The following is a 12,057-nucleotide window of genomic DNA, read 5'->3' on the forward strand; positions in this document are numbered from 1 at the left end:
GGGCAAGTCGAACATGAAAACACCTGAACACAAACTGTCCACAAGGACTTTTATTTAAGCGGTGTCTTTTTTGAAAACAACCACCTGAATTTTGCTTCGTGCCTGCACGTGTTCACACGGTGGACAGGGGATGTCCACACGCACACAGGCTTGTAATAGAGGATGGTGTCATTAATCGACGACAGGCGAGCATTGATGTTCAAGGTGTGCAGGTGGGAAAGTCCCTGAAAAAGTTGGCAGCGGCAAGCTCGACAGCCACTGGCTCAACATCTCACACACACACACACACACACACACACACACACACACACACACACACACACACACACACACACACACACACACACACACGTACTGAGATCACAGGCTGCAGCCTTCATGCTCCAACACAGATCATCTCCCAACCATGGAGCAAAGTGTGCACAGACATGAGACGCTGGCTTTTTAAAATTCTGCCTTCAGTATCTGAAAGGTCAACTGTAGACGAGAACTCAAAATGCCAAAAAAGGAGAAATGATGTTTTTGTTTTTTTTACTCAACACTATGAAGCACAACAATAAATCTGAACATGCAGCCCTCTTTGTCCAGCATGACCATGTGCTTCAACGAAATGACCAAAAGAGACGACTTAATCCTCTCTGACCTCCAGCTGCAAAGTTACCATGTTGGAGCTAAAGGTCAGATTTTTATTTGGCCCTGATCGCGTTGTTGTGCCGTCGCAAGATTCGGAGAATTCAGACTGCTTTGAAGTTTTATGCGAGCATCAGTTCTACGACTTGTCTCTCGGCGTAATGGCCTCCATAAAGAAAGACAACACTCATCTCGTAAGCAGCTTTATATGTTTAAAGTTTGAAAGATAACCAGCAAAATATACCTTTAATAACATAGTTTTCCTTTAAAACAATAAGATTTGGGCCATGATTGGATACATAGAAACCAAAATGACTTCACATGGAACCAAAATGGGTGGAATCACATTTTTTAGCAGTTGTTTTCTCTTTGCTGGTGTCAGATTCTGATTTAAACGTGTAACAGTTTGGCTGAAATTATCATGTGAAAAATAAACAGATTTTCATTTTTTTTTTTTATTAATTCACAGTTACCATATTTTGATGTGTCTGCATCACTTGCTGTGTGCTACGGTACAAAATAAAAAGAATATACGACATATGGCACAGTGTTTACACAAGCGATACACTTTCTACTGGTTTATCTATATCGTAGGTATCTAATTGTAAAAATATATTCTCAAATAAATAAATATATAACATAAATATATGTATCTAAAATGAATAAATAAATTGTTATGTTTTGCTCTTTTCAAATGAGTCTAGACTGGATTAAAAAAAAAACTGATTTCCTTCAAAGTCCTTCTTAACAAACTAAGGCTTTCTGACAGACAGAAATAGAAATATGACACTAGATGGACTCCAGTTCGATGCCTCTGTCTGAGCCGGCTCAGGAGACGCTCCCTGTCCGTTCAGCTTCTTTCTCTCCATCTCTCTGCAGCGTATCTCTGATTCCATGCAGGTACTTTTCGGGTCGGCTGGCCTCTGCAACAAACAGCCCCCTCATGTTGAGTGTGCAGGCTGACAAAGTCAGACATTCTACACTGTCCTCCTGGCTGCTGAGAGATGGCTCGTGCATTCCTAGAAGAGGCCCCGGTGCCTTTATCCCTGCTGGCAGGGCTGCCGTCCACCAGCTTGCACCGTCCCTGCTTCCGTCTCTCTGCTCCCTGCGAGGGCTGCAGCTTTAGCAGCTATTCCTGATCTAGATGGGGGCCTCCGGCTCTCAGCTGTGCCCCAGGATATCCCTGTACAGCTCCGGAACTCGATCGGGGTCCACAGGCCGAGGCAAGAAGTGTGTAAACTTCTGATGCCGCCTGGATTTAGTCCCGTCCCTCGGTGTACCATCCTTGTTTAATGCCACAAAGTAGCGCGCTCCTTTGTCTCCGTGCTTGTAGAGGTTGGAGGAGTAGGTGTTGTACCAGTTCTCCTCAAACTGCTCCCTGAAGACACATTCGGCTGTGAGCTTTTCCTGTGTGTGTGGTTTGGGGGAAACAAAAGGCACAACAAATGAGGGTTGTCAAAAAATAAAAAATTCAATACTCAAGACTACAGACACTAGATAGCAACAGTGCCGTCATTGTTTCCTCCAGTTACCACACAACTTCTGCACCGCTGCAGATGGGTGGGCGCACAGCCCGTCCCCAACAATATGGATTTCATGCAGTAAAATATTTGAGCATTCTTGTCTTTACAAGGAAGGAATAAATTGCTGACAGGGTTGTCAAAATAAGAATAGAATTTCAAACTCGATACTGATACCAAGGATAATACTTGATACTCAGTTTTGATACCATGGGGGTAAACTGACAAAACATTAAGAAGCTTATTTTGAAATAAAGATTAGAACAATACAAATAATATTAGTGACAACAAAAGTTTTAAGTTCTCTGTCGGAGTACAAAACAAAAATACATTAAAAACAAAACTGCAAAGTGTAGGTATGTGAATATATGACTTTGTAGCAAATTTTGTAATGTAGGTAATGCAAAAAAAACAAACAAAAAACAAAGCAGGTGCTGGGATAGGTATATGGTATATAAGCAGGTATGGAAACAGAATAAATATGTACAAAGAAAATATTTAAATTTTACATTTTTTAAAATATTAATATTCTCTGAGATAGTGCAAACAATAAAAATCCCATAAAATAACTCAGTAACTTATTTATATCTTGATTGAAAAGAAAACACACATCTGTCTGCAGGTGCGCTCAAGTTGTACGTTAACTGGCGGAAACAAAAATTATACTGGTATCGACGCTGTTGGAAGTGAGGATCTAATCCCAAAGTATCGATTTTTTTAACAACCATCATATATATATAAAACCTATCCCAGCAGTCACTGGCTGAGAGGTAGTGAAGAACCTGGACAGGCCGCCAGTCTACACACAAACAAATGGCTCACTGGATGAACTCAGTTCAATTATGGGCAGGATTTCCATATAATAAATATATGTAGTCCCAACTAACTTAAATTATCTTGCATGGATGTGCTTTATTTGAGTTGGGGCAACACGTATTTATTAGATGGAAACACAAACAAACACATACGGACAATTTAGAGTCACCAATTCACCTAACATGCATATCTTTGGAAGTGGGAGGAAGCTGGAGCACCTGTAGGGAACCCACAGGAACATGGAGAGAACCTGCAAACTCCACACAAAGGACCAGGCAGGAGATGACCAGAACCTTCATGCTGTGAGGCAACAGTGCAAACCACTAAATCACAGTGCTGCCATACATATAAACTTTAAATAAGTGTTGCCATTGACGATATTGCTTGCATTAGTTCTAATCTACATGTTAATTCTTATATATTTATTTATTTATTTGCCCTGTGGTATCCAAAATTCTATTGAGTGTTTTCCTGGGTACTGATATAGAGACTGAAAATCTCACATTGTGACAAACCAACAACATATAGCTGCAGCTGTAAAGTCCTGCCTGTGGAAATATCTTCACTGAACATAAATTATTCAAAATGAAAGAAGCAAAAAAAAAAAAAAAAGCTTGATGGTCACAGCGCCTTAGGCCACATGGATTAGCACAGATGGTACTTACAGAGCCATATAGCTCCCCTTTGTCATTCATCCCCAGATAGAGTCCACTGTCCACCCCTTTAATGCTTATCAAGCCAACAGCAAGGCTTATGAATTCCAAAATACCTGCAGAAGAATAACACAGGTGTTCTGTTCAGACTTTGAAGATGGATTACAACATCCAAACTCAGATTCCAGCATGCACTCTCATGCATTTTCCCACATTATTTCATTATTACATTATTTTATGTCATGCTGCTCACTTTCTTTTGTGTGAAAACATTATTTCAACGTATTTACCAAAACGACTGTGGTCCTTCCTCGTGCCTTGCACTGTGCCATCCGGAAGTATTTCCAGATGAAATCCAGTTCTGCAGTATAACTGTCTCCTCCGGAGAATCCCTTTCAGGTGCGTTAAATCCGCTGTCGTGCTCCGGGACAGCCTCTCCCCAGATATCAGGTGCTCCCCCAGCAGCATGGGGCTGTCCCCAAGAGGGGGCAGCAGGAAATGGGACCCGACGTGCGCCACGCCGTCAATGCCGTGCAGGACGCCTCCAAGTTCACCCAGAGCGGCAGCCATCGCGTCAAACCTCAGCGGCTAAAGTTCACACAGGAGGTCCGAAGGGAGCGCTCTTGCGCAGCGGGCTACCTGGCCAAGCCGCTGGCACTTATTGCATGTTTACGCGCGCCTTCCTCCGTGACTTTAACGCATGTCCGTTGTTGCGCAAGGACAGGACGCGTGGAGGTTTTCTCACCGTGCACAAATCTCCGCTGGCGCACTGATTTTTCCTTCCGATCGGTGCGTCTTCATGAGCCGGAGGTGTTCTGCTGCAGCTACTGCTCACACAGCCCTCATGGTGCATACCTGGCGTGCGTGACGGTGATGCAGCCGCGGAACCGGATTCGGAAGCTACGAACGCTGCAGTGCAGGTAAAAGGAGCTCCGAGAGGTTTTGCGCTCTAAGTGGCAGGGGTGGTGAGGCAGGTGCAAAACCACAGGACTAGTAATGGGCGGGGCTGTCACAGTTCAGACGTGCCCTGGCTGGCAGGGATCTTTTTTTTTTTTTCCTTCACCTAAAGGCATAAAATAAGATGTTTACAGCAGCAGGATGGAGAGAAATGAGCGCAGTATAATATGCAAAGAGTTATGCCAGAAAAATAAAAGGGCAGCTCAGTGCAGTGCGTGTTTGTGTTCACTCTCACGAATCCTAGTGCGACTTCAAATATCCATGGCATTTCTCGCGAGGCTTCTGGTGCTCGTGCAGCTCTGCTGGCTCCGCTCAGAGTAAACAGCCATGGCCGCCCTGCGCAGGCTGACTGCTCCTTTATTCATCAGCGCCTCCAGGACGCGTGCGGCGGCCGGACAAGCGTCCGCCAAAGCGCTGAAAGTGGTCGCGGCGGGAGCGTGCGTGGCCGGTGCGGCGTCTTATTACTGCTTGTTTGTCGGCAGCCGCCCGAGCCGCTTCCAGGCTCCGTTTGTGCATCATCTGTCGCTGCCATCGGTTTCTGCCACCGAAAAGGTACAGTCAGACATTTAACTGGAAAACGGCACAAAAAAAGAAGGAAAAGAGAGAGAGAAAACCACTTTCACACATCTGATTTAAATATCCGGTTTATCACGTGATCACCAATTAAGAGATAAAAGTGTGAAAATAATAATGTCGTCATAAAGGAGCTGTCCACGACCTTTGGTGCTGAAAGGACATCATGTCAAAGGCTTTTCTGATCACGTGGCTTAATTGCTGACAAGGATTGCGGTGACTGTTCTACATGTTATCACACACATACACACACACACACGCATATATATATATATATATATTGTATGTATGTATGTATATGTGTGATAACATGTAGAACAGTCACGGCAATCCTTGTGTGTGTGTGTGTGTGTGTGTGTGTGTATATATATATATATATATATATATATATATATATATATATATATATATATATATATATATATATATATATATGTGTGTGTGTGTGTGTGGACAAGTGTTAATTATGCTTACCTGGACTTTTTAACATCTAGGTGAAAACAAATAGTTTGACCCAAGTCATAAATAATTTATCTGTGTTGTACTAAATTATTGATCATAAATAAATAATGTGGTCATATTTGCATAAAACTTTGTTTGCTAATCTTTCTGTTGCAACTAAGTTTTAAGTCAGGATAATGTGTGCTCTATCTATCTATCTTGTGTTTATCTTTTTTGATGTTTTTGTACGCCTGTCCCTTTTAATACTCACCACACTCTTCTGCAAATATTAGGACAATGACACTGTTTTATAATTTTGCCTCTGCACTGAAAAAAAAAATTTGGATTGATGTGGCTTATTCAATTCAATTCAGTTTATATTGCGCCAAATTGTGGTGTTGCCTCAAGGTGAGAAACAGCTCAAAAACAATATAAAATAATAAAAAAAAACAATGTAAAATAAAATTAAAACATCAAAACACAATTAAAAGTTGACAATAAAACACAGTAAAGAGTAAAAGAACTTAAAAGAATTTAAAAAGGATGCTAGCCATAAGACTGGGTAAAAAGATGTGTCTTTAGTCTTTTCTTAAAAGTCTCCACAGAATCTGAAAGTCTCACTGAGGCCGGCAGAGCATTCCACAAATTAGGAGCACGGTACAAAAAGGCTACCTGTCCCACAGACCTTTTCCTCACCCTTGGGACACAAAGCAGTCCTGCATCCTGTGAGCGCAAAGCCCAGACTGGTACATAAGATTTAACTAAGTCAGCCAGATAGGCTGGTGCCAGTCCATGAGTAACTCTATAGGCTAATAGCAAAACCTTAAAATCTGACCTCACAGAGACAAGCCAGTGAAGGGATGCCAGAATAGGGTTAATGTGGTCAAACCTTCTGCTTTGTGTCAAGAGTCTGGCAGCAGCATTTTGAACCAATTAAAGACCCCTAGTACTGGACTGCGGCAATCTAGAAAATAAAGCATTGCAATAATCTAATGTAGCAGAGATACTGTAAATGCATATATCAAAGTCCCAGCATCAGCCATAGACAGGATGGGACGAATCCTTAAATATATACAGTAGTGTTCAGAATAATAGTAGTGTTATGTGACTAAAAAGATTAATCCAGGTTTTGAGTATATTTCTTATTGTTACATGGGAAACAAGGTACCAGTAGATTCAGTAGATTCTCACAAATCCAACAAGACCAAGCATTCATGATATGCACACTCTTAAGGCTATGAAATTGGGCTATTAGTAAAAAAAAAGTAGAAAAGGGGGTGTTCACAATAATAGTAGTGTGGCATTCAGTCAGTGAGTTTGTCAGTTTTGTGGAATAAACAGGTGTGAATCAGGTGTCCCCTATTTAAGGATGAAGCCAGCACCTGTTGAACATGCTTTTCTCTTTGAAAGCCTGAGGAAAATGGGACGTTCAAGACATTGTTCAGAAGAACAGCATAGTTTGATTAAAAAGTTGGTTGGAGAGGGGAAAACTTATATGCAGGTGCAAAAAATTATAGGCTGTTCATCTACAATGATCTCCAATGCTTTAAAATGGACAACAAAAAAAAAAACAGACGCGTGGAAGAAAATGGAAAACAACCATCAAAATGGATAGAAGAATAACCAGAATGGCAAAGGCTCACCCATTGATCAGCTCCAGGATGATCAAAGACAGTCTGGAGTTGCCTGCAAGTGCTGTGACAGTTAGAAGACGCCTGTGTGAAGCTAATTTATTTGCAAGAATCCCCCGCAAAGTCCCTCTGTTAAATAAAAGACGTGCAGAAGAGGTTACAATTTGCCAAAGAACACATCAACTGGCCTAAAGAGAAATGGAGGAATATTTTGTGGACTGATGAGAGTAAAATTGTTCTTTTTGGGTCCAAGGGCCGCAGACAGTTGGTGAGACAACCTCCAAACTCTGAATTCAAGCCACAGTTCAGAGTGAAGACAGTGAAGCATGGTGGTGCAAGCATCATGATATGGGCATGTTTCTCCTGCTATGGTGTTGGGCCTATATATCACATACCAGGTATCATGGATCAGTTTGGATATGTCAAAATACTTCAAGAGGTCATGTTGCCTTATGCTGAAGAGGACATGTCCTTCAAATGGTGTTTCAACAAGACAATGACCCCAAGCACACTAATTAAACCAGCAAAATCTTGGTTCCAAACCAACAAAATTAATGCCTCACAGATGTGAAAACATCATGAAAAACTGTGGTTACACAACTAAATACTAGTTTAGTGATTCACAGGATTGCTAAAAAAAGCAGTTTGAACATAATAGTTTTGAGTTTGTAGCGTCAACAGCAGATGCTACTATTATTGTGAACACTACTGTTCATTGGTTGCACATAATCAGAATGTGTCCAAATAACATAATTTATCTAAATGTGCTTGTAGACTTTCTGCTTTAATTTAATGGGAATAATAAAAATTTCACATTAACCATTTGACACCCTCACATTTGTGGCTTCCATCACTCATCTCCTTTTTGCACAGTCACTCTGTTTTGGAGAACTGCCCATTCCAAACAGATTTACCATAAAGTAATCTACTGTTTGTGTTTCTTAATGATTGAAGTCCAAGATACAGTTGTGCTAAAAAGTTTGCATACCCTGGTAGAATTTTTGATTTATTTATTTATTTGCCCATTTTTCAGAGAATATGAATGATAACACAAAACCTTTTTTGTCAGTCATGGTTAGTGGTTGTGTAAAACAATTTATTGTCAGACAACTGTGTTTACTGTTTTTAAACCCAACCTGGTCTCACAGCAAGTCATCATTCAGCAACACGAAATATACATTAATCTATTGGTTTGTGATATTGTGATGAAAGGCGCCTCATTTTTGTCACAGCAGCACAAATTCATTCTCATTCATTTCTTGATGGCTGCACAAAATTAAAAGTGAAGCGGCGGGGGGGGGGGGGGGGTTCAGGGTGGTTGTGGTTATGGTTAGGGTGGGCGGAAGGAGTAAGATTAGGTTATGCTTAAGATTAGGGTTCAGGTGGGAGTAGGGTTAGGAATAGTGAGTTAAAAAAAAGCCCCGTCATGAAAATTCGACTAATTTTGTCACAGGAGCATGAAAAAAACAAAACATGAGACTGGGCTGTTTAAATCATAATCACAACAGAAGCTACCCAAATGACCCTGATCAAAGGTTTACATACCCCTGTTCTTAATACAGTGATTTGCCCCTTTAACATCAATGACAGCTTGGAGTCTTTTGTGGTAGTTGTGGATGAGTCTCTCTGATGGTATAGCTGCCCATTCTTCTTGGCAAAAAGCCTCTCATTCCTGTAAATTCCTGGGCTGTCTTGCATGAACCGCACATATGAGATCTCCCCAGAGTGGCTCATTGATACTGGGGTCAGGAGACTGAGATGGCCACTCCAGAACCGTCACTTTATTCTGCCAGCTCGACTTGGCCTTGGGTTTTGGATCACTGTCATGTTGTAATGTCCAAGTACATCCCATGTGCAGCTTTCAGGCTGATGAGTACAAATTGTCCTCCAATATTTTCTGATAACATGCTGCATTCATCCTGCCATCAATTTTGACCACATTTCCTGTGCCTTTGTAGGTCACACATCCCCAAAACATCAGAGACCCACCTCTGTGTTTCACAGTCAGAATAGTGTACCTTTCATCATAGACCTTGTCTCCTTTCCAAATGTAACATTTGTGGTTGTGACCAAAAAGTTAAATTATGGTCTCATCACTTCAAATGACTTTGTTCTTTGTGCTGTTTGGCATAGTGTAAGCAGGATACTTTGTGGCATTTGCGTAGTAATGGCTTTCTTCTGGTGACTCGACCATGCAGCCCATTTTTTAAAGTGCCTCCTTATTGTGCGTCTTGAAGCAGCCACACCACTTTTTTTTTTTCATAGAATCCTGTATTTCAGCTGAAGTTATTTGTGGGTTTTTCGTTGCATCCCAAACAATTTTCCTGGCACTTGTTGCTGAAATTTTTGTTGGTCTACCTGACTGTGGTTTGGTTCCAGCAGAATCCCTCATTTTCCACTTCTTAAATAGAGTTTGATCACTGCTGATGGGCATTCTCAGTCCCTTGGATATCTTTTTATATCTCTTTCCTGTTTTATACAGTTCAATTACCTTTTCCTGCAGATTCTTTGACAATTCTGTTGCTTTTCCTATGACTCAGAAACCAGAAATGTCATTGCAGCACTGGATGAAAGATGCAAGGGTCTGTCAGGAGCCCATAAACTTACTGACCTTTATATACACACACACACACACACAGACTGATTCCAAGCAAGCACATCACAGGTGAGGATGGTTACCTTTTGTAGCCATGCAAACCTGTTTGTTTCAACTTGTGTGCATGTTATAAGGCCAAAATCACCAGGGTATATAAACTTTTGATCAGGGTCATTTGGTTAGTTTCTGCAGTCATTGTGATTTAAAAAGAGTAAACACAGTTGTTTGTCAATAAATGGATTCACACAACCACTAACCATGAGTGAAAAATAAGTTTTTGTGTTATCATTCATATTCTCTGAAAAATGGCCAAAAAATACAATTCTGCCAGGGTATTTAAACCTTTGAGCACAACTGTAAATGACTGAACCGTTATTGCCTGTGGAACAGTGAATCTTCATGAGATTTTTCCTAAGGAAGAGCTGGACTTGTGGAGATGCAAAATTTTGCTCAAGATACCTTACCCTAATTCTTTTTTCCTGCTCTTATAAGAGTACTGTCACATTCCTGGTAATTGCCACAATGCATATGATGCACACTTTGTGCTAATAGCCTTCAAGTGACCAAGTGGGGCCATTTATAACCCTAGCCAAATATTTATTTACAGTAATATTGTAATATTTTTAATCAGAAAAATATGTCCTACAATGAATTTGTCAACTTACTTTTCCTTTTTATTTTTTATTTTTTCTACAATAATTGTCCCATTGGTACTTCAATAATAAGAGTTATGTGTCATTTATGACCCCAGAAAGATATGTATTTTTTTTAACATTACAGGCTTTGGTTTTACTGTGTAAAACCAATAATTAATAATTATATTGCAACAGTTTAGAGCTATTAAAAAACAGGGTCATAAATGACCACATTTGGTTACTTTAGTTGCTAAAATAGCTTAGTCGCTTGAGGGTTGAACGTCAACATTTCCGAGTGTGATTATGCTTTCCACGTTACATTGTCTTTAGCTGAGACTCGTTGTGAAGCCTTTGACAGACCACACAGGAGATTTAAACCATGTCGATTACACCTGCTTTTTTTCTGTCTGTGGGTAGAAAAGAGGAAACATTAACTGGTGTCCACAGGCAGCGACACAGGAAACTGGACCCTGGTGCTTGGCAGAGGGACTGACATTTGATGAGAGGTGGGGGTGGTTAGAGGGGTTTAATGGTTAAGCAGAGGGGGGCACACATTCCCTGGGTGTTTACGCTGTGCCCAGTGGACCTGGAACTTTGCCACCTGACAGAAAGATCTGCTCTGTCTTCACCAGTCAAGCCTTCTGATCTGCCTTAGTCTGAACATTTGTAGGGACATTATCAGGAGCACGGGGATGAAAAATAGGCCCGACATAACATGCGCCTCATTACAGAACTAAACCATAGACCTCTTTGTTGTTCCCTGTGAGCACTGCTTGTTAATGACAAGAAAAACTTCTGTGGCTTTTTCAGTATTAAGACTGTTGATGTGATCTTCATGACGATGTGTGTCTTTGCAGGACAAGCCCTATGATCTGGACGACAGAGACGGGTACATGTCATTCTACGAAAACAGATTCCGCCTCTTCAGTTCGGTGGAGTACGAAGGCCGGCTCTACATGACGCCACTCAACTTCATCGAGTCTGTGATTCTGAACAAGCCGAAGAGTGAGTGCCCTCCAGTCAGTCATCAGCTGACTTCAGTCAGTTTGTCTACAAATCATAGTGTGTGATCATTCAATCAAATAAAGATTCAAAAATGCTTTCAGTAGTTTGAAGGCACTATACCAGCCCAATATATAGAATCAATATATAGAAGCAGAGTGTGTATGTATATAACAGTTCTGTGCAAATGTTTTAAGCACTCTCATGTTTTTGTATAAATGAGGGTTATGTTTGTTTTTGTTTTTTTGTTTGTTATTTTTTTGGCCATGAGCAGGTCAGCAAAAGACCAAATTTGAAATTTCTAAATATTCATTTTCAAAACAAAGGTCCTAGAAGATTTTGTCTATTTTTTTTTTTTTTTTTTTTTAAGAATTGTTTCAAATCATCTATCTCTTTTCTATAGAGCTCAACAGCATGGTTCTGGAAATAAAAATTATCCATACAAATTTATATTATGGGCTAAAAAGTTGTAACCATCTCAAATAGACTCAAAGAGCTACAGAATGTGTTCTTGTAGAAGTCACAAGTCTGAATGATATCAACTGTATCTAAAAAAAAAGTGTTGTATTTGCAGTGTCATCAAAAAAAAAAAAAAAAAAAAGA

The 12,057-nt window shown here is 40.5% G+C and overlaps 2 protein-coding genes across 2 annotated transcripts in view; one reads left to right on the plus strand and one right to left on the minus strand.

Moving 5' to 3' along the window:
• Window positions 1-820: 820 nt before the first annotated feature.
• On the minus strand, window positions 821-4,534 carry LOC117520581 (fibroblast growth factor 20-like). The gene is made up of 3 exons (XM_034181894.1): window positions 3,910-4,534; window positions 3,632-3,735; window positions 821-2,037 (listed from the first exon to the last, which is right to left on the minus strand). The coding sequence occupies exons 1-3, from the start codon at window positions 4,187-4,189 to the stop codon at window positions 1,792-1,794; spliced, it is 630 nt and encodes a 209-aa protein (XP_034037785.1). The 5' UTR covers window positions 4,190-4,534; the 3' UTR covers window positions 821-1,791.
• Window positions 4,535-4,893: 359 nt separating this feature from the next.
• The window catches only part of LOC117520582 (calcium uptake protein 3, mitochondrial-like), a 103,360-nt gene continuing 96,196 nt past the window's right edge, over window positions 4,894-12,057 (plus strand). The window contains exons 1-2 of the mRNA XM_034181895.1: window positions 4,894-5,128; window positions 11,310-11,459. Of these exons, the coding sequence (XP_034037786.1) occupies window positions 4,904-5,128; window positions 11,310-11,459 (375 nt within the window). The 5' untranslated portion in view covers window positions 4,894-4,903. The remainder of the gene's footprint in view (window positions 5,129-11,309; window positions 11,460-12,057) is intronic.

Source organism: Thalassophryne amazonica, chromosome 11 (genome assembly GCF_902500255.1).
Source record: "Thalassophryne amazonica chromosome 11, fThaAma1.1, whole genome shotgun sequence".
Classification (NCBI taxonomy): domain Eukaryota; kingdom Metazoa; phylum Chordata; class Actinopteri; order Batrachoidiformes; family Batrachoididae; genus Thalassophryne; species Thalassophryne amazonica.